General features: G+C 30.7%; 3 protein-coding genes and 1 long non-coding RNA gene across 5 annotated transcripts; all 4 read left to right on the forward strand.

Annotated features, from left to right (window-relative positions):
* The first annotated feature begins 902 nt into the window (after window positions 1-902).
* LOC140059973 (DNA-directed RNA polymerases I and III subunit RPAC1-like) lies at window positions 903-6,151 on the forward strand. Its single transcript, XM_072105982.1, has 11 exons — window positions 903-1,010; window positions 1,588-1,659; window positions 1,828-1,935; window positions 3,879-4,011; window positions 4,240-4,359; window positions 4,512-4,561; window positions 4,754-4,886; window positions 5,323-5,442; window positions 5,527-5,594; window positions 5,665-5,713; window positions 5,793-6,151. Exons 1-11 carry the CDS (start codon window positions 924-926, stop codon window positions 5,909-5,911), a joined length of 1,059 nt encoding a protein of 352 aa, XP_071962083.1. The 5' UTR covers window positions 903-923; the 3' UTR covers window positions 5,912-6,151.
* A 4,614-nt stretch (window positions 6,152-10,765) lies between these two features.
* Window positions 10,766-13,126, forward strand: LOC140061108 (uncharacterized). The gene is made up of 3 exons (XR_011847406.1): window positions 10,766-10,866; window positions 11,354-11,497; window positions 12,654-13,126. It is a non-coding gene; the product is annotated as an uncharacterized lncRNA (long non-coding RNA).
* Window positions 13,127-15,179: 2,053 nt separating this feature from the next.
* On the forward strand, window positions 15,180-20,972 carry LOC140060374 (uncharacterized). Of its 2 annotated transcripts, none has more exons than XM_072106553.1 (11): window positions 15,180-15,334; window positions 15,764-16,070; window positions 17,062-17,201; window positions 17,944-18,075; window positions 18,233-18,398; window positions 18,746-18,927; window positions 19,052-19,106; window positions 19,266-19,426; window positions 19,714-19,835; window positions 19,919-20,080; window positions 20,255-20,972. In XM_072106553.1, the coding sequence occupies exons 2-11, from the start codon at window positions 15,840-15,842 to the stop codon at window positions 20,422-20,424; spliced, it is 1,521 nt and encodes a 506-aa protein (XP_071962654.1). In that variant the 5' UTR covers window positions 15,180-15,334; window positions 15,764-15,839; the 3' UTR covers window positions 20,425-20,972. The 2 variants fall into 2 exon arrangements, with proteins under 2 accessions (XP_071962654.1, XP_071962655.1); XM_072106554.1 differs by lacking the exon at window positions 15,180-15,334 and adding an exon at window positions 15,363-15,566.
* Window positions 20,973-21,412: 440 nt separating this feature from the next.
* Window positions 21,413-22,502, forward strand: LOC140060712 (galanin receptor 2b-like). The gene has a single exon (XM_072107030.1). It carries the CDS (start codon window positions 21,510-21,512, stop codon window positions 22,476-22,478), a length of 969 nt encoding a protein of 322 aa, XP_071963131.1. The 5' UTR covers window positions 21,413-21,509; the 3' UTR covers window positions 22,479-22,502.
* Window positions 22,503-22,739: the final 237 nt, after the last annotated feature.

Raw genomic sequence — 22,739 nt, forward strand, 5'->3', positions numbered from 1 at the left:
CCACTTCTAGTGAAAATTGTAGTATGGTTTTGTCTATGTGTATGTATGTGTGAAACAATTATCTTAAAAGATACTGTAGATTTGTATTGTATTAGTTAACCCTACAGACCGATGAACTGTAGGAACCTTGTAGTATAGTCTGTTTATGATCTCTACATAAGAAAGTAAGTACTGTATTGTATAAAGTTGAGATAAAGTATCCATGTCTATGTTAAAGACATTTGTGTGATGATACCAAATATAAATGATTAGGAATGTGACTCAAGTTTCTGTCTTCTACAACAATTTTAAAGACCATGATGTCATTTAAATTCCATCTAAACTACTCATCCCAAATTTATGTGATGAGGTCATAATTAAGGCACCTTAAGGGTACCTTTTCTCTTTATTTAGTTATAGTTATAGCCTACCTAGAAAACATGACACTGTGTTTGATTTCAGTAATTGTTTAATTTCCCGAAGTAGCTATTTAAAAAAAAATGTGTTTTTTATCTGACAAATCTTTTAGACTTGTAATAAAATCGTATTGAAGAAATACAGGTGTATTAGGTATAAGCCTAATCTGACTGAAAAGTTCAATTTTTGGTGAATAATTATCTCACTATACCCTATATAATAGTGTTACCGTTGTCAGCAGCCCAAAATCAAATTTTGATGAATATGTGTTCACTTAATTTGGTAATTGTTTTCAAGAAATCACTTAAATTGAAAATGAAAAATCCAGTTTATTCATAATAATCATTACATAGTATTGCGGCACAATATTGTAGTGCAAGTGAAACTTATGAATACTCAAGAGGTAAAATCCCAGTATAGTATGACGTAATCAACTGTTTATTATTCATGAGAGTGTTGTTCAGCCTAGCGTGACATATATTAAAATGAGGCAAATGTGACCGAGGAAGAAGAGATTACCAAGAAGCATGGCGTCGAACAGTAACAACATCATGGACAAACGAATGGAAGAAATACGAACTAAAATAGAGCTAAAAGAACACAGCATAGTTAATGTATGTTTAGCTTTTACTACATAAATAGACAAGAATAGGCCGAAGGCATAGACCTATATATTAATAAATAAGTCGTCGAATGTTCTTAAAAATCAATAAACACTGCATTGTTGACTGCCAACTAAATTCATGGATGGGTCATGACATTTATATTATGATTACACACATAACTTTTATGTTGTTCATTGCAAGGATTATATTGTTTGACATTATTAGTGTAACAATATTTTGGGGCCATTGGGGCCATTTTAATTTAATAATTAATGAGTTTGTCCAAAAATTGGATTATTACTAATTAGAACAAAATTGTTTACTTGAAAAACTCAGGAACTGTAATTTCAAGAAAAAAAAATAAATTGGCTGCCAGCCAAATGAGTTTTTGGTTCAACTTAACCGTTTATTGATGAAAACATTATTCTTACAGTTTTTTTTTCTATAAAAGTGAACTTTATTAAAACTATAACAAATTGCCTATTCAAAAGTCTGATTTTATTAATCTTCATTTTTCATATTTTGTGAGTACAATACATCTTTAATTAATAATAATATTTTTTTCTTTCAATTGATTTCATTTCAGGTAAACAGCACAGATTTTCCAGGAGGTTATACTGGTATTGATGATTCTTGGAACTTGGACAAGTTTGCAAAGGTAGATTAGTTTTAGTTAAGTGTTTAAAATGAAAAATGTATAAAATTAAAGATGTCATGATAGACATGTGTCATTAATTAATTTAAAAATTGTTTCAAAAGTTGAATATTGTTTCAAAAGTTGAATAGTTTTTAGTACTAATAAACATAATTTTGTTTTTATTGATAGAAATTTCGGATAGATGTTGTTGACATAAAAGACGATAGAATAGAATTTGATATGGTTGGTGTGGATGCATCAGTTGCAAATGCATTTAGAAGAATATTGTTAGCAGAGGTAATCATTCTGTTTTAAGTATTGTTTTTTATGATTAAAGACTTCATATGACAATAATTAACCTTGAAATTAACAACATTCTTTATTCAGATATCAACACATGTGCTCTACAATATATCCACCATGTTGCCTCTGCATTCAGATATCAACACATATGCTCTACAATATATCCACCATGTTGCCTCTGTATTCAGATATCAACACATGTGCTCTACAATATATCCACCATGTTGCCTCTGTATTCAGATATCAACACATATGCTCTACAATATATCCACCATGTTGCCTCTGTATTCAGATATCAACACATGTTCTCTACAATATATCCACCATGTTGCCTCTGTATTCAGATATCAACACATATGCTCTACAATATATCCACCATGTTGCCTCTGTATTCAGATATCAACACATGTGCTCTACAATATATCCACCATGTTGCCTCTGTATTCAGATATCAACACATGTGCTCTACAATATATCCACCATGTTGCCTCTGTATTCAGATATCAACACATGTTCTCTACAATATATCCACCATGTTGCCTCTGCCCCGGATAGAGGGTGATATCACTCTTTATACATGCAACATCTTTCCTTTTTTCAAAGACAAGCAAAAGTTATGTTCTCTTAACTCTGACCAAACAAGCGAGTTAACTTATACTCGTAACAAATAAATATAAACCAAATAACATCTCAATATGAACACAATTTGTTTTTTTCTCTCTACAGTGTCTTTTTTTAAACCAACTTAACTATATCTAACTAAACTAAACTGATTCGAAACTAATATTTAAACATAATCTTTAAGGTAACGTGGTTTCTTTCTGATTCTTGTGCTGCGTCTTGTATTGGTTGGAGTTTCAGTTGCCTGACTTGTACTTTGTACTTGTGTTTTATCTGTCTTGGAAGGCGTTCGATTGTGCTTGTGTGTGCGTGAAGTGGTACGATTGATAATAGCAAATGGTTCAGCGCTTAATTGAAGATGTCGTCGATTTCTGATGTAGTTTGCGCCACTTTCTATTTGTACTCTGTATGATCTACAACTGACCATTTCTGTGACTCGTGCTTTCTTCCACTCTTTGCAATGTGGCTTAGGTTTCATTCTGACGGTGTCTCCTGGTTGGAGAGATGGTTCTTTTGCGCCATGGTCAAATAATTTTTTCTGCTGTCTCTGCTTCTTTTGTTTTTTCTCAACGATGTTCTCAGGGATATTTGGAGCAAGGTGTGAACTTCTAGGGCATTTTGACCAATGCATGTGATAAACGTAGCAACACGATATTGCATTGCCTGATTTTTTAAACCTGTTAGTAACTCGTACAATGTCCACAACTGCTTAAACATTTGCCAGTTTGTTTTCATATTTCCTTTTAAAGATATATTGGGAGGGAGAGGAACCCTAACATTCTTAATACCATAACCTGCAGGAGGTAAATTGCCATCCGGCGGTGGAAGTTCCTCATTGTCAGACATGTTTATAAAACTGGTAAAACACACTGATCTTAATCTAGGCCTAGATTGAAACTGAATTTAACAATGTATACTATAAACTTACTTAATAGTACAGTATTAGTATATTACTACACTCGATACAACACAGGGCACTGCTTCCACACTACACAGCGTAACTGATAATACGTCTTAGGCCTATACCGCGTCAATAAATCAATCACAAAACTGCTTGATTGAGACAGCTACTAGTACTGCTGATCATGGAGGTATGATACTGATAGTGCTGGACGATCACGCTAGATATCTCCGTAGCGTAGAGCGTTGCCTCTGCCCCGGATAGAGGGCGATATCACTCTTTATACATGCAACACATTCTAACATTTACATTTTTATTTTCTGATAGAACCAACAACATTTTGTAGCCAAGTAAATTCAGGAGATAAAAGATTTCAATTTGCTAAAGTTGTTTATCACTAATTTCTTACTTCTAGTTACCAACAATGGCTATTGAGAAAGTGTTTATATTGAACAATACATCGCTGATCCAAGATGAAGTATTAGCGCATCGACTTGGCCTCATTCCAATCAAAGCAGACCCTCGACTCTTTGAATATCAACAGGAAGGTAAGAATTGTATACAAAAGTAGTCCTTGATTCTAGACAATAACAACATAATACAAGTTGTATTGTTTTTACCAATAGAATGTTTTTCTTCATCTCCTGCAGATATGCATTTGAAAATTTGTAATTTAAACAATCATGAATATCCCTGAATTTCCTGACAGACTATAGAAATAATCATTATTTATACCCTAGTAACTTGTTTAGCCAAAATATTCATTCTGAAAATAGGTGATGATGAAGGAAGCCCTGAAGATACTGTTGAATTCAATTTAAAGATAAAGTGCACACGAAATCCAAATGCACCCAAAGATGCAACCGATCCTGAAGAACTCTACAGAAATTGCAAAGGTAACTTGTGTAACAACATCCATGATAAATAGTTATACTGAATTTTGCAATTTTGTAATACAGAGATAGTCCTAGGGTGACATCCTATTTTCCATACAAAAATACAGTATTAATAAAAAGTCCCAAGGTTAATAATTAAAATGTATTTATAGTATGGACAAAAGATATGAAATGGATTCCAAGAGGCAATCAGGAAGACTTGGTAAGTGGTATTTATGTATAATTATCCTGTTTATTTAATCCTTTATTTATTGTTTCTAAAATTGTGACTGTATTTTTTAAAAATAATATAGTATTTTGAATTTTATGTATGTATTAATTATACTGTTTTTCAAAGCTGTTAGTGGTAGTTGGTATAAATAAAACAAATAACGAGATACTTTTAATTTTATAGTATGGGCAAAATGCTTTTAAACCTGTAAATGATGATATCTTAATTGCAAAGTTGAGACCGGGTCAAGAAATTGATGTCAAGTTAAACTGTGTAAAAGGCATTGGCAAAGACCATGCTAAGTTTTCACCTGTCGGTAATTACACTCTTACCTGCATTATTTAAGGTCACATGAATAAAAAAAAAATGGGTTAATTACAGAAAAACAAGGCCATATACATGGCTGCAGTCGCTTGCTCAAGTTAGTGTTTACCGACCGACCGACCTAACATAGTAAGCTGTAGAGTTGCACGCGACTAAAAACGAAAATATCAATCTGTGCTAAATGAATATTGTGATTTATAGCAGGCCACTTAAATTATTAGAATCGATTTATTTTTCACATTTTTTAACCGTTTAAAGCAGAAAAAAGTTATCTCAATAAGACCATATAGTATTTATTTTAAATGTAGTTTGTGACCTTAAATTAGATCTAAAAAGCGTAGGGAATGGGACTTTGATAATAAAGATAATTTATTCTATCCAACATTGACTGTTGAATAATTTGTTTTTATTTTGTGAAAAACCTTTAGCCACTGCATCCTACAGAATGTTACCCGATGTATCACTCAATAGTGAAGTGACAGGAACATTAGCTGAAAGATTGGTGGCGTGCTTCTCAAAAAATGTTATGGAGATAAGAGAAATAGATGGTTAGTGTCAACTAGTGCACAAATTGTAATGTAAACACAAATATTTCTTGGACAATTGACAAAATATTTTTGTATTAATTTCAGGTGTGAAACATGCAGTTGTAGTAAACCCTCGTCATGAAACTTGTAGCAGAGAAGTATTTAGACATGAGGTAAGGCGTTTACCAAGCAATCTTCTGAACTTATTTTCAACTTAATTTTGTAATGACTTTTTTTTTTTAGGATTTGAAGGATTTGGTTAAATTAACAAGAATTCGTGATCATTTTATTTGTAAGTATTAATATATTTTTGTTATTTATATAACTTGTAACATTTTTCCTGAATGAAATGGATAAGTTGTTTTCTTTAGTTTCAGTTGAGTCAACAGGAGCATTACCACCAAATGTCTTGGTTTCTGAAGCTATCAAAGTGTTGATGTCAAAGTGTAAGCAGTTTCTATCTGAGCTTGACAGTGTTACCACATCATAATATGTACAACAAATACTTCAAGTCTGTTCCTTGTTTCAAACTCTCTGAATTTTTTCATTTGCCTATTCTAAGATTGCTTATAATGAATACATCAACTACAATTCAAGACAGTTCATCTGATCACCGTGTTTAACAATAAAGCAAAGACCATAAATCTATTTTTAGTATTTCTTTTGCAAGCAACAACTTGATTGTTTACTATGCTATTTATGTTATTAAAAGATGAAAGAAAATACCATATTTTAAAGTTATAATCTGTTATTACTACCGTTATAATTTATACCATGGATATAAATAATGGCCAACGAGATGATAGCTAGGGGAAGGAAACCCCTAAATTAAACCTACTGAGCTAGCACTTCAGGAAATATATATTCCCTCGAACAAAATATCATTCCCTCAGGGATGTCAAATCTTATATTTAACCTCTAAGCAGTCAATATCTGTATAATAAAGTACGTACACAAAGACTTTGGTGGTTACAGTATACACTATTCAGAAAGAGCCAAATATGTTAAATGTAAATTGGCATGAAATAACTTCATATACAAATGTGAATGACGCTCTGCAGTTTTTTGAAGACAAGTTTTTACAAATTGTTAATAAACATGTACCTGGTTCGAAATAAAGATAACCCATGGCTCACAAAAAATGTAATACAGTATTACAAATGCGAAAACATGACTCAATGAAAAAAGAGCGAATAAAGAAAATTGTCCTCAATTATGGAACGAATACCGTGAATTAAAAAACAAAGTAAATTACGATATTAGGAAATCAAAAAAGGATTATTTCTCTAAACAATTAAATACAAAAGATATATTGTACCATCTAAGAATAAAAAAAGTGTTATAAGTAGTATAAATACAATAAATGGCCTTGAAACAGATTCTTACAAGATGGCTAATACTTTAAATGAGTTTTTTGCAAACATAGGACCTAACCTAGCTAAACAAATTCCTCAATTTAAAAGTAACCATGTAAATTATGAATACCCAAATAAGGTGAAGACAAAATAAATGTCACGTTTGTTGACGAAGAATATGTATACAAACAAATTTTACCATTATCTGACAAAAAGGCTACAGGAACTGATGAAATTCCTGCTAAACTAATAAAATTAGCAATCAACTCAATTGTACAACCCATTACATTTTTAATTAATTTATCTCTAAGAACCAGCGACTTCCCAAGTAAATGGAAAAATGCACGAATATGCCCAATTTTTTAAAATGGCGACCGAAGTGAACCATCTAACTACAGGCCAATTTCTGTACTACCAATTTTATCGAAAATTATTGACCAACTCTATTCACATTCGCCAAACCCTAAATTATACAATCAACAATCTGGATTTAGGCCAAATTACTCGACATCATCGGCATTAATAAATATAACTGAAGATTGGATTGACAGTATTGAAAATAGTAAAAATAGGACTAATAATGCTTGATCTCAAAAAAGCTTTCGACACTGTTAATCACCAGATACTAATAAAACAAGGCCAACAGCCATTAAGTCGCGTGCTACAATGCATAGTGATACCGGACCGACAGACAGAGAGACCGACCGACCGACATAGTGAACTATACTGACCGAAATTACTGAAGATGTTGAAATGTTTAAAAACATTTATTTTTTTTAAATTTACACGTGCGTAGCCTGTCACTTTCGACGTGCTCGTATAACGTAATTTCGAGTTGAAAAGTAAGTCAAGAAAACAGAAATCGGGCAAAAAGAGTGCGCAATAACATTTAACGCGCAGTGCGCGCGCAAAAATATGCGCACTCATGGCAATTTTGTAAACGCTTAAAATTGCCTGAAACGTACTCTAATTATTTCATCGAAAATAAATTTTGAAAATGTTAAGCGCGCGTACGCATGCGTTACATGCGCTACGCACGTAATTGTATTGCCATATGATGATTTATGCCCTGAAATTTATGAGTACCAAATTTTATTTAATTGTGATTCATGGTTGTGAAGATATGATTACAAACGTGATTTCGTTAAATCGTGCGTAGACCGCGTAATTTTTTATTGCGCACCGTGAAAACATAACCACATTGATTCCTGGCCATAAGGAATATACTGTGAAAAATTGACCTAGCTAGATTAAACTGCCCAGTGGGCACAGAACATAATTTCAACGTTGAATCAACGTTGAAATATAGTTGATTTGTTGAAATCATGTTGTCAGCGTATTTCAAACGTTGAATCAACGTTGAAATAACATTTTTTCCCTAACTATATTTTTTACGATTATTAATAAACATTGAATCAACGTTGAAATAACATTTTCTTTTCAATAGAATGTTTATGTTCATTTATCAATGTTAATCAAATGTTGAAATAACATTGTCTTTTTAACTAGTAATTTACGTTAATTTATAAATGTTGATTTAACGTTGAAATAACATCGTCTTTCTAACAAATGTTTTTTGTTAATTTTTCAATGTTGATCCAACGTTGAAATAACATTGTTTTTCTAACAAATGTTTTACGTTAATTTATAAATGTTGATTCAACGTTGAAATAACATTGTGTTTTTAACTAGAAATTTACGTTAATTTATCAATGTTGATCCAACGTTAAAATAACATTGTCCTTCTAACTAGTAATTTACGTTAATTTATCAATGTTGATTTAACGTTGAAATAACATTGTCTTTCTAACTAGAAATTTACGTTAATTTATCAATGTTGATCCAACGTTGAAATAACATTGTATTTTTAACTAGAAACTTACGTTAATTTATCAATGTTGATCCAACGTTGAAATAACCTTGTATTTTTAACTAGAAATTTACGTTAATTTATCAATGTTGATCCAACGTTGAAATAACATTGTATTTTTAACTAGAAATTTACATTTTATTATCAATGTTGATCCAACGTTGAAATAACATTGTCTTTCGAACTAGAAATTTACGTTAATTTATCAATGTTGATCCAACGTTGAAATAACATTGTCTTTCTAACTAGTAATTTAAGTTAATTTATCAATGTTGATCCAACGTTGAAATAACATTGTCTTTCTAACTAGTAATTTACGTTAATTTATCAATGTTGATCCAACGTTAAAATCACATTGTATTTTTAACTAGAAATTTACGTTAATTTATTAATGTTGATCCAACGTTGAAATAACATTGTATTTTTAACTAGTAATTTACGTTAATTTATCAATGTTGATCCAACGTTGAAATAACATTGTATTTTTAACTAGTAATTTACGTTAATTTATCAATGTTGATCCAACGTTGAAATAACATTGTATTTTTAACTAGAAATTTACGTTAATTTATTAATGTTGATCCAACGTTGAAATAACATTGTCTTTCTAACTAGTAATTTACGTTAATTTATCAATGTTGATCCAACGTTAAAATCACATTGTATTTTTAACTAGAAATTTACGTTAATTTATCAATGTTGATCCAACGTTGAAATAACATTGTATTTTTAACTAGTAATTTACGTTAATTTATCAATGTTGATCCAACGTTAAAATCACATTGTATTTTTAACTAGAAATTTACGTTAATTTATCAATGTTGATCCAACGTTGAAATAACATTGTATTTTTAACTAGTAATTTACGTTAATTTATCAATGTTGATCCAACGTTGAAATAACATTGTATTTTTAACTAGTAATTTATGTTAATTTATCAATGTTGATCCAACGTTGAAATAACATTGTATTTTTAACTAGAAATTTACGTTAATTTATTAATGTTGATCCAACGTTGAAATAACATTGTATTTTTAACTAGAAATTTACGTTAATTTATTAATGTTGATCCAACGTTAAAATAACATTGTCTTTCTAACTAGTAATTTACGTTAATTTATCAATGTTGATCAACGTTGAAATAACATTGTATTTTTAACTAGTAATTTACGTTAATTTATCAATGTTTATACAACGTTGAAATAACATTGTCTTTATATCTAAAAATTTACGTTAATTTATCAATGTTGATCCAACGTTGAAATAACATTGTATTTTTAACAAGAAATTTACGTTAATTTATCAATGTTGATCCAACGTTGCAATAACATTGTATTTTTAACTAGAAATTTACGTTAATTTATCAATGTTGATCCAACGTTGAAATATAACATTGTATTTCTAACTAGTAATTTACGTTAATTTATCAATGTTGGTCCAACGTTGAAATAACATTGTATTTTTAACAAGAAATTTACGTTAATTTATCAATGTTGCTCCAACGTTGAAATAACATTGTCTTTCTAACTAGTAATTTACGTTAATTTATCAATATTGATCCAACGTTGAAATAACATTGTATTTCTAACTAGTAATTTTTTTCAAACAATTATTATTTTTGTTTTTCAATGTTATTCCAACGTTATTTATAACGTTGAAATCCAATTGTCATTTTCAAATGACATGTTTTCACGTTGAAAAACTCTTGAAATTATGTTGTTTTTTCAAACAATTATTATTTTTGTTTTTCAATGTTAATTAAACGTTAAATTAAAGATAAATTCTATTTAATACTTTGGTTAAAATGACATGTTTTTAACGTTTAATATTAAATAATATGTGTTTAAGTGCGTTGCCATTGATGTTTCAAAGTTAAATTAACATTAGATTTCAGTTGGCGGTTTATTTTATCATCCTTTATTGTAAAACAAATGATTATTGGTTATTTAGGAATTTTAGATTGGCAAATATTATTGTCTCTGTATAATACAAAAATGTTCTAGAAGTTGTGTTGAAAATTGAATGATCCTTTCATGCAAGATCAAATTTCATAAGAATAGATAGGCCCACGAGCTTGTCATTGGTTAGTTTCGTTTTGATAAAATTTTGAAACTGGTGTCGGTAATTTCAGTTACTTCGACGTAGGCTAGGCCTACAGTAGTAGTGGTGTGTAGAAAAAAAAGGCTCATCATTGAAATTGTCAAATAAGTATGTTTTCAGGTAGGAAAACAATCTTTTTTATTTGTAATCTACTAATTTATAAGCTTGACTATTTTACCCTTATCAATAGCTAGCCTCTAGTCTAGTAGGCCACACTCACATGCATAGCTAGCTAGGCTATAGGTAGGCTAGGCAGGCTGCCAAACTGATGAACTGAATTCACTCACTAGGCCTAGTGGAAGCATTTAGTATCATGCCTGTCAATGGCAAACATTTGCCTTGCCAAGGATAACTACAGTACTGTACTTATTATGGTTATAAAATGGTATGAACTATTAGGCCTTTAGTTCAATACTTTCTTTATTTATCCAAAAGTATACATAAATATAACATTATAATATATAATTAGTTGGCCTAGGCCCTAGCTAGCTTTCTGCTAGGCTTTCTACAGTAGCTGCTAATGCTATTATTAGTATTATAGTATACAAACACATGCTAGCCTAGTAGGACGGCTATTTGTTGAACTTACTCGCTTTCTTTATTTCAGATTGTAATGTAGGCCTAGCTAAGGCCCTTAGGCCTATGCCTAGCTAGAGTACAAAATAATGAAGTACATGTAGGCCTATTCTCTTTTCTATGTGAATCAAACGAGAAAAATCTAATGGATGATCAATATTTTTATATACAAAAGGTTGGTATTTATAGTTCTTAACTTTAATATTGAATTGAATAAATTGTGGCCTAGGCCTAGTTAGTCGTCGCGCGGGGGAGAGAGCGATGGATGAAACTTGGCCTAGGCCATACATGAATTAATAATTACGCCACGCGTTAAAATAATTATTATGATATTGATAAGAATCAGCTTGCGTATTTCAAGAAATGTACGAAAATGAATAACGTAGCGTTGCGACACGGACTTCTTCCGAACAGTTCTGGTTTTTTTTTTCCGCTTGCGTTGCGTTTACGTCCTAGCTTTACGTTCTAGTGGGAACCAAGCTTTACAGTATTAAAATGATCCATCGCTGTAAAGCTTGGTTCCCACTAGAACGTAACGCAAGGACGTAAACGCAACGCAAGCGTTTTAACCAGTAACAAGCGAAGTTATAGACAGTTAGCAATCACAAGCGAATAAGCCATCGCTTGTGATTGGTCAATTCACTTGCGTTGCGTTACGTCCTTGTGTTGCGTCGCTAGTGGGAACCACGCTTTAGTCTGTTGTAGACAAAAATAGAGTCGCCGATTACCTCGCTCTGGGCATGCGCAATAGCGTGTCGGATTCCCTAACGCTGGGCATTTGAGTTACGGTGCCGGAATCCTATAATCACGGCGTAAATATTAATACAGTGTTGCAATATTATTTACATAAATTTAATTGATTGCATATTTTACGTGTAAGTGTGAAATGATGTTCTGAATTCAATTTTTGTTTATGTACAGTATGATTTTTTAACACTGTGTTAAAGATATAATTGAACTGAACAATTTTTTTTTAATGTTTTGTTGAATATGATGCCGTCACTGTAGAGTTGTTCACTTTGACCAAAAAATTAGATTTTAAAAAATGCATTTGTACCTGAAAAGGAGGACAATTTAAACAAACAATTGGTTTTTGGTTAAATGTACTGTTTATTTTGTATTTTTGTTAAGTGAAATCTTTATTGTTTTTGTTTATTTTCTACGGCAAGTGAATATCTAAATTGTTAAAATTGCAAAATGCCAAGGTATTCAAAGTATGATTGTATTAATCTTCATTGTTCCTGTTTTTTGGGGACAATAAATCTTTCAATTAATTTTTTACTGTATTATTTTTGTTTAAAACTACAGTAACTTGATTGAATTTGTTTCAGGTTTGGAAAAATAATATTGCCACACTTTTGGAAACCATAGGACAATGTCAACACAGGAATCGAGGCAACTGTTTATTGACTAATCGGAACAATGCAATTACAGTAATGTGTTATTGCCATCATTTGGACTTCTGCAACATTAGCACAAGGCACCTGTGACGTGTGTTGTATTTATTGTGTTTTACTGTAATCAGCCAATATTTATAGTTATTCAATCATGTTAGTTGGCAAACATATTACAAACTGGTTATTATTATATTTTTTATACTTAACATTGGTACCTGAGAACTGTCAGTGAGGATGTACATTATTTGATTGTTGCTTGGATTTTGCCTGATGATTTGATAACACCTGATTAAATGTTATTTTATGTTTTTATAGAAATTAAAGATTAGTGAGATATACAGTATTTATAAAATGTCTCTATTGATGGATTCTGCGACGTAACAGTAACTTTACTACCAACTACTTTAAAACCGTTGATTCAAATTGGATATAGTAATTCAACAAATCAATTACCATTGAAAATATGCAACGTTGATAATTTCTATGTTGATTCAACGTTGACATTTACGTTGAGGGAAACTTTCATTTTCAACCATTTTTTCAACGTTACCTATTTTAACGTTGTTTCAACGTTGATAATTTCTATGTTGATTCAACGTTGACATTTACGTTGAGGCAAACTTTCATTTTCAACCATTTTTTCAACGTTATTTCAACGTTACCTATTTTAACGTTGTTTCAACGTTGATAATTTCTATGTTGATTCAACGTTGACATTTAAGTTGAGGCAAACTTTCATTTTCAACCATTTTTTCAACGTTAATTCAACGTTACTTATTTTAACGTTGTTTCAACGTTGATAATTTCTATGTTGATTCAACGTTGACATTTACGTTGAGGCAAACTTTCATTTTCAACCATTTTTTCAACGTTATTTCAACGTTACTTATTTTAACGTTGTTTCAACGTTGATAATTTCTATGTTGATTCAACGTTGACATTTACGTTGAGGCAAACTTTCATTTTCAACCACTTTTTCAACGTTATTTCAACGTTTGCAGATAACGTTGAATTAACGTTAATTCAACCAATTTTTGCCCACTGGGTGATATCAAGATAAGGACAGAAAGCGATAAAACGCATAGTGATACCGGACCGACCGACCGACCGACCGACCGACCGACCGACCGCCGACAGACAGACAGACAGACCGACCGACCGACCGACATAGTGAACTATAGAGTCGCTTCCACGCGACTAAAACCTACACAATTTTAATTTTGCTAATCATGTTATCAAATGGTTTGAAAATTATTTAACAAATCGTACACATATTACTAATATTAACAATGTTGATTCGGTAAAGTCTAATAGTGTTTGTGGAATCCCTCAGGGATCAATATTAGGGCCCCTTCTATTTATCATGTATATTAATGATCTACCTAACTCAGTTTCCCATAGCACATGTACGCAGATGACACTGCGTTATATTATGCATCTAAAGACATACACGATATAATAAGCAAAGTAAATACTGATCTAAAACATGTACAACTATGGTTAGCAAGTAACAAATTAAGTCTAAACGTTAAAAAGACTGAATATATGATTTTAGGAACACATCAAAAATTAAATAAATTGATTAACATGGATATTAATATTAATATAGACGGTACAAAACTTGAAAAAGTAAATAACTGTAAACATTTAGGTGTCATTATCGATGAAAATTTAAAATGGCATAAACAATTAGATCAGGTGAAAAATAAAGTAATATCAGGTCTGTACTATCTAAAAAAAATGCAGCAATATTTTCCCTCAAAATATTCAATCATTAATGTACAAATCTATCATAGTAAGCCCACCATTTTGACTACTGCAATGTAGTATGGGGTCGTTGTAACCAAACCCTCAAATATAAACTCCAATTACTCCAAAATAGAGCGGCTAAAATAATTACACATACATCTAGGTATGACTCTAGCTCACAGGCGCTCAAAGATTTAAATTGGCCTAATTTAGAAGAAAAACAATATTACAACGAAGCAGTCACAATGTATAAAATAATGAATAACTTGACACCATCCTACTTAAGAAACAGATTCTATGAACGCAAACAAACATATAATACTAGATCAAAAGATATTCTAAGTTTACATAAGGCACACTGAGTATAAAAATAAAAAGAAAAGTTTCTCGTTTTCTGGCGCAAAGCTATGGAATAGTTTAAATGATATAGGCCTAAACTCAAATGCAATTACAGCTCCTAATTATATACATATATCTAAATTATAAATGACCAAAGATAAAATATACTTGAAACTCTATATTTTTCATGAAATCTTTTTTGTTGTTGTTGTTTTTGTACTGTAAATTATAACTTGTGTAATAGTATAAATGTGTTGCATCCGTTTTTAAATAAAGTTGTTATTATAGCCTGTAACACTCTATTCAGAAAGAGCCTGTAAATATAGATGGCGCTCTTTAACTTCAACGAGAGAGGGAGGGGAGTGAGGAATATTGAAGGAAAAACAATGTTGTTGTCTTGTTGACAAAAAGTGGATAACTGTTTAGTTTAGATTCTCATTACTTTATATAATAATAGAGTTGTATAACATCAATATGATACCATTGTGAGGAGGCCAAGTCAATAGTGTGTTTTAAATGTGTTCATAGTAAGTTGTATGTGTTTCTGTGTATTATTTCTATTCAATACGATCGCGAGTGAAATATTCCAACAAGGTCAGGCTGCTCGTTTCGTTGTTCTGATAGATGGCATGCTCCACACTCACTGGATTGTGAGCAGCTGGACTATATGCTGTAGATACTGTATGTAGTATTTTTAGGTTGAGAGGTATAGTATTAGTGGAGTGAGGGTATTCAGGAGTAACCAAAATAGCCAAAAAGGTAGGTAGTAATCTGTATGTGAGCCTAAATTTGAAACTAATAATATTAATATTTTAATAAAGGAAGATATGCTAGGAATATCGTGATTATGTAAAAAGTGAAATAAAATGATTTGTGTATGCTTAAATTATTGTCATTAAATAATTAAACTACTAATAATCTATTTCGATTATTAATACTTTTTATATATTTTACAGGTGTTAGTTTTTCATAGCTTTAGGTTATCATAACGAGATAGATTGAACAGGGAGTTGTAAACTCCCTGGATTGAACATGTTGCAGTTTTTTCAAGACACTTGGCAACAGTTGCAAGATGTTATGTTCGTCAGTGGCGATGCAGCGACTATCAGTATCACCATATTTGTCATTACTATGCTGTCTATAACAATTGGTTGTGTGTTGACCAGTCTTGTAAAGGGTGATGACCCGTCGCCTAAAAAACGCAAGAAATATATAAGTCGTGGGACATCAAGTGTGGTGTCATGCCATAATAGACATTTAACAGTAAGTGAATAATTTATGTTGAGAATGGATAAGGAGATTAGAATAGCTATTTATATTCATATTATTACTTTCTATATTAAGGTAATCACAATTGGCAAGGACATAATATTTTTTGCTCTATTAAGATTGTTTATTGAAAATTGAATAGTGAATTTAGTTTTGGGAGAAAATTACATATATGATTTTATTATTTTACCCATATATTATTATTAACAAAATAATACTCTGTAATTGTTTAAAAATTAAAAAATGTTTTTGTAGTATCTTAATGAAATGATTTAGAAACAAATGACAATTGACATTTGTCATTGTATTATAAACACATGCATCAGACAGAATGGAGTTAAATATTGATTTCCATAAAGATCATCACCTGCTTTTATTGTTGACTTCTCCAAGGTGGCATTAATCATTAACTATGAATGATGGTAGACTTCTTGTTACGTCATATGATAAATTATTAATAAATCAATATGATTATAAATAAATGTTACCCACATATTTTTACACTAAGAAATTCCCCAATTATTTTATGAATTTGTTTTAGCATTTGGGGTTTTCTTGTCTGTTAACACTATGGTATATTGAAAAAAAAAATGAAATTTGACATTTTGTTGTTATAGTTGACCTTAGTCTGCACATAACCAGTGTATAGATAACAGGTTCTTGATTGAATGAAATTAGAATTTCCTAAAGAACTGGTTCTTAATTAGTAAATTACATAGCTTTTGAACTTTGAGGAAGGATGTTAAATGGCAAGAACCTATTTTAGAATGTGTTTAACGTCAGCATTTCTAAATGGTAAGATTCTTTTGTAAAGTCAAATTTGTAAATTATTTGAATTTTAAGTTTAATATATTTACTTTAGTGTGTCGGTATTAGTTTAATGAAACACTAACTTTTAAGATAATGTTCTGATTGGATTTTTTGTACACTTACAGTACATTGTAAATTGCAAATGATATTATTAAACAATTTATTATTGTTTTAGGGACGTAACAAGAAAAAGAATTACTTTCGAAGTAACAGCAACGTTAGTAATGTTGTGGTAACAAAACATGAACTTCCACCAAGACTGACTAACGATGCATGCAAAGCATGTGGTATTGTTGCTGCTAAACGCAATTGTCAGTAAGTTCTAAATTTTAGAATTTCATTTTGTGAAGCGAATTTCTAATTATGATAAATAAATCTAAACTGAATGTAGAAGACTAATGACTGTAGCATTGAGACTTGTAAGATTCTATATAAAGATGGCAATTCCCATGTTGAATGCTCATGCAACTAAGTTATACATTGACAACGACGCATTCTAATAATTACTTTCATTTATTTCCATGACAAATTAATCTCTGTTTTGTCTGATTTTTTGTTTGACGTCAATATAATATGTATAATTGTGGTTATTAATAGCTTTACATCTTAGACTTCTGGTTGGGTTTCGTACTTTGACCAGAAAATAAATGGATATTTCTTGTGTAAAAACACTAAAGTCATATTTTAAATCCTTTAAAAAAAAATAATTTTGGGTTTAGATATGTATGCAGCTATTTCAAGATATCAACAAAATCAATATTGTGTAATGACCAATAAACATGTTTCCTTTTACTATTCCCATAGGCCTGGTAAAGTACTTTACAGTGATGTTGTTTTCACTAAAATCTTAGTAATGTAGTAAAATAATACACCTGCAAGAAGACCCAACAAAAATGATACAGGATGACTTAAAAACAATATAAAAAAATACACTGACCCACTTGAGACACACCCGGCCCATGACAGGAATAAATGGCACAAAATAGTAAAACATGTCTTACATTATGATGAAGTGTGTTTATATTTATGTTATCACTAGAATATATGCATTTTGTAGGTATACATTATGTGCAACATGCTGTCGTAAAAATCAAGCAGCAGTATGTAATGCCCATGGTACAGGACTGGTAGCCGTACAGAATATGGTAGAATGTGCTTGCTGTGAAAAACCTATTGAATTAGATTTAAGGTATGTGTTTCATGTATTTCATAGGAGTGTTTGTTGCACACAGAGAGAAAGAAGATAATTTTATGTTCCTGTTTTTTCTCTTTTTTTTCTGATATATTATAATTGTATTTAAAAAAAAAACTAAAAAAAAAACAACAATATTTCTTCCTTATTAAAGCTATTTAGAATTGAGGCAGTGTCCAAATCGTATTGGATATGTAGGTACCCAACTAGCAACTTTGAATCTGTCCAATAATCGTCTGGTATTGTTGCCAGTGGAAATCGGTTGTTTACGTGGACTTAAGGAACTTTTTCTTCAGTACAACTGTCTCCAATCTTTACCTGTAAGTTCTGATTACATTAGCCTTTCCTTAAGTAGTCTTTACTATAATTTTGTAAATATAGCTTCAAACATAGGCTTGTCGGTTTTGTTATTAGGCGACCTGAAATTATTGTGTTACAGGACTTTGTTTAACAGGAAATGAAGTGGAATTCAAACATGGTGAATCCATTTTACAAAGAAAAACAACATGAATGAATGCTTTTCCTGAAAAAGTTTAATAATTTTGATAAATGCTTCACATTAATAAATAATTCAGGGCAAGACATGATATTAATTATAATCCTTTTTTATACAGACTGGTGACTTATATATAGAGAAAATAAATGATTTTTTTTCTTATTTTCTTAGGAGACAATATGCAATTTACACAGCCTTCATGAGCTAGACTGTAAAAACAATCAGCTTCACAAGTTACCTGGTAACCTTGGCAACCTTATTAATCTTACAGTACTAAATGTGATAAACAATCAACTAAAAGCTTTACCTGTTTCAGTAGGTAAACTTAGGAAATTGGAAGAACTATATGCACAGTAAGTTTGTCATTAGTGGTGTTCTGAAGATGAACTCCATATCATGAGCGCATACTTTAATTTTTAAGACTTTAGATATAAGCATCTAATTAATACTATATTTATTTTCAATTTTAATTTTCAGTTCCAATAAGTTGAAGAGTTTACCATTGGAGATATGCAATTTATTAAACTTAAATGTAAGTATGTAAGGAAATGTATATACGTTTATTCCATGGAGAAATTGTATATCCTTCATGGTTATTCCAATTTGAATCACTTAAATCTATTTACTATAAAAATATCAGGTCATTTCATATTTTTTAATTAAAACCGTGCATCCTAATACGCTTTTCTAGGCCTTATATGTTGGTGAGAATCAACTAAAAACATTACCAGATAAAATTGGCAAACTGTACTGTCTTAAAGAGCTGGATCTATCATCTTGTTGTTTGTCATCTTTGCCTGAATCTATTTCTAGATGCACTGCCTTAATAAGGGTTTGGCTTTCAAATAATAGGTTTGTTTGTTTTTTATTTCTTCATTGCTAATTAATAGTGGAGTTTATGAATTCAAATCAAACACAGTTTATTCATCATCGTTAAATTATAAAGAAATCAGAAAAAATTGGTCGATAAAGAGATGAAAAGGAAACACATTAAAACCTTAAAATGAGCTTGATAAAAGAAAAACAAAAGTCAACACGTATCATGTTTTTAAAAATATTTTTTTTTAAAATAAATAAATTGGGTTCTTACTGCATCAGTTGAATTAACTTGTATATGATATTGGTTGTTTTTCCTACAGGTTACGAGTTTTACCAGATCAAATTGGTCGTCTCCATAATCTGAAGGAGTTACATGTTCGCAATAATTTAATTGAATATTTTCCTGCTTCTCTTGCGACGTTACAACTTTACACATTTAGTGGTGAGTACCTATGATTCTTTTAATGTATATCATTCAATATATTTATTGTATTTTGTATTCTGATTTCCTACTTCTACTTACAGCAAATAATAATCCATTGCTGTCTGAAGTTGATAAAAGGTCTTGGAGTGACTACAACATATTGCCATGTACGCCAATGCCAAGCCTGTTTGAATTGTGTGCTAGAAAGATTGTATCGGCTAATGTTCCAAGACTTGAAGGAGAACTTCCCAAAGAGATAGAAAGTAAGAACTCCATCAACATAATAAACAACATTGTAACATTATCAAAAACATTCCATTCATCAAAATCATTATTGTCATAATCATCATCATTATGATATTTATTATTACATCATAATTTAAAAATCTTCTAAAAAAATGAGGATAAATCAACAGATTTTTAAATTTACTTTTCAGAAATACTTAACGGTGTTCATTTTTGCTCCTGTTGTGAAGGTCCATTTTTCCATCATTTCAAGTCTGAGATCTGCTTTAACAATGTTGGCATATTCCATCGAGTACCACTGTATCAACAAATTTGTTTTCCCAATCAGCCGTCTCTGTGTCCGCCTTTAGATCTATCATGACAGCTTTATAGGACTGACCCAATTGTTTGAAATAGAGTTGAGTTGAAGTCTATCCTGTATGAAGTGTTTCTCACCTATAGGTTCTGAAACATTATAGTGTTTTTCTTGCAAAATAATTGTCTTGTTACTATGGAAACGTAGGATGTTATATTGGTATATTCTTGGCACACAAATCTTCATTTGCTGATGTTAATAATACATTGTTAAAGCCTTAGTGATTTAGGGTCTGAATTAATTCGGTCAGAATAAACCACTGTTTTTCATCATTTACAATATTGCCATTAATAATATCTATAATGTTTTTTATTACATTTTGGGTTATATTTTGTATATATTGTTGTTGATATATTTATGGAAGAAAGAAAGAAAAGAAATGTGCAAACAGATATTTTTTTTATATTTAAGTGGTTTAAAAATCAAATGTTCAATATTTAAATGCAAATTTGTTTCTGAAATTTATAAAATATTTTAAAAAAATGTGTATATACAATATTGTTAAATCGTAATTTCGATGTATATTTATGTATAAAAATATATTTTAAAAAAAGTGTATCAATCCTCTGTTTACAGTATAAATATGAAATTATGTTTTGTGATTTAATAAAATTAATGATCTTATCTTGAAATGAGTTGTTTGTTCTTATTGCCTGTAAATTATTGCGCCACCACTACTCAGATTCAACGAATGTTATTGGTCAACTTTAAAATGAAAATTCGTTTTTCTTGGCATACTTAAGACAATAAAACACCAAAGTGCTATCCTTTCGGTGTTTCATCGAAAAGACGTGTTTCGTCGATTAGTGATGATTATTCATAGCCGGTATATAGCATTTTGAACAGACCTTAATTTGTTTACTAATTATCCGGCGGCGGCAGTTAACCCGGATTCCGTTATCGTATAATGTATTGTAATTGGTCAAAACGCTAGAATGACATTTTATGATACAGTACAACAGTCGTAACGGTAACACGTCAGGTCTAGCGCTAATTTCGGAACGATATTAGGTTACTGCATTGAGTTGAATGCTACCATACTGATTACATCAATTCTAGAAATTGGATTGAAAATATTCAAATGACTGAAAATGAGTCTGGAATTAGAAAACGCATTTGGCGAAATACGCAAAGAAGCAAGAGTGTGGCTATTTATTTATGCAGTGGTTGGCATTATTGGTATATTCGCAAACCTATTAGTACTTACTGTGTTTCTTACAAATTCAAATGGTGGTAGGCGAAGAAATGTTACTGCGAAACTTCTTATTCATCAGTCGGCAATTGATTTAATTTCAAGTATTGTATTTTTACCATTTTATGTTATTCCAGAAGGATGGTTGATTAAAAATGAAGCTGCCGGTGATTTGTTTTGCAAGGGTCGTGGAACTTTCTGGGTGTTGGCAACTTCTTCAACAGTAAATCTTGTATTGATTACTGTTGAACGATATTATGCAATTGTCCATCCAATCCAACACTATGTTCATTGTAAAAGTATAAAGGTATATTATTTACTGCCAATAGTTTACATCTACGCTTTCCTCGCAATGGGCCACCTCGTATTTGTTGCAAAAATAAACGATGAGTATTACTGTTATTATGATTGGAGTGAAGCAAATGAAAATCTTCAAGCTATCATTGGAATACAAAGTTTTATTTTTTCATGGTTTATCCCTATTTTAATTATTGTATTCGCTTACTCAACAATTCTTCTTACGTTACGTAAAATGTATTGCGGGTTTCCAAATGGGGTTGATGGATCCGGTACTGGGGGTAGACGACGGTACGTTGCACAGAAAAACCTTATCAACACTTTCATCGCTGTTTCAATTGCATATGCTGTTTGTTGGACACCTGATATGTTTTTATATCTTACTTATAATGTCAGCTCTGGTACATTACCTAAAAATATGGAAAATGGAATCAGTCATCGTTTAACAGTTTTATTGTCGGTATGCAATATGGTTGTTAATCCGTTTATTTACGCTTTTAAATATAAAATTTTTAAGACGGGATTATCTAAAATGTTCAGTGATATTAAAGTAACTTCAAGAGGAGCTTGACTGCTACATTACTGAAGTTAATCAATCCGTTATAATACACAACAATTTTATATCTAAATAACTTAATTAACAAAATAGTATATCAACAATTTATAATCGGTATTTGTAAATATACCATAATTATACTGTACCGTATTTACAGTATGCCTTAAAATTAATTGCAATTTCAATATAACCGAATTAAAGAAAATAGATCAAAGTACTTTTAATATTTGTACTGGAAGATGAGTGTTGAGAGTGTAATTTGTTATATGATCTCAC

This window comes from Antedon mediterranea, chromosome 10 (assembly GCF_964355755.1).
Source record: "Antedon mediterranea chromosome 10, ecAntMedi1.1, whole genome shotgun sequence".
Lineage (NCBI taxonomy): Eukaryota > Metazoa > Echinodermata > Crinoidea > Comatulida > Antedonidae > Antedon > Antedon mediterranea.

Bases quoted from the DNA above. Each gene is read 5' to 3' on its own strand.
- LOC140059973 (XM_072105982.1), top strand. From the start codon at position 924: ATGGCGTCGAACAGTAACAACATCATGGACAAACGAATGGAAGAAATA. The intron at 1,936-3,878 runs GTAATCATTCTG...TCTTACTTCTAG, and splicing joins GAAGAATATTGTTAGCAGAG to TTACCAACAATGGCTATTGA. The intron at 5,595-5,664 runs GTAAGGCGTTTA...TTTTTTTTTTAG, and splicing joins GAGAAGTATTTAGACATGAG to GATTTGAAGGATTTGGTTAA.
- LOC140060712 (XM_072107030.1), top strand. From the start codon at position 21,510: ATGAGTCTGGAATTAGAAAACGCATTTGGCGAAATACGCAAAGAAGCA.
- LOC140060374 (XM_072106553.1), top strand. From the start codon at position 15,840: ATGTTGCAGTTTTTTCAAGACACTTGGCAACAGTTGCAAGATGTTATG. The intron at 16,071-17,061 runs GTAAGTGAATAA...TTATTGTTTTAG, and splicing joins GCCATAATAGACATTTAACA to GGACGTAACAAGAAAAAGAA. The intron at 19,836-19,918 runs GTGAGTACCTAT...TTCTACTTACAG, and splicing joins ACAACTTTACACATTTAGTG to CAAATAATAATCCATTGCTG.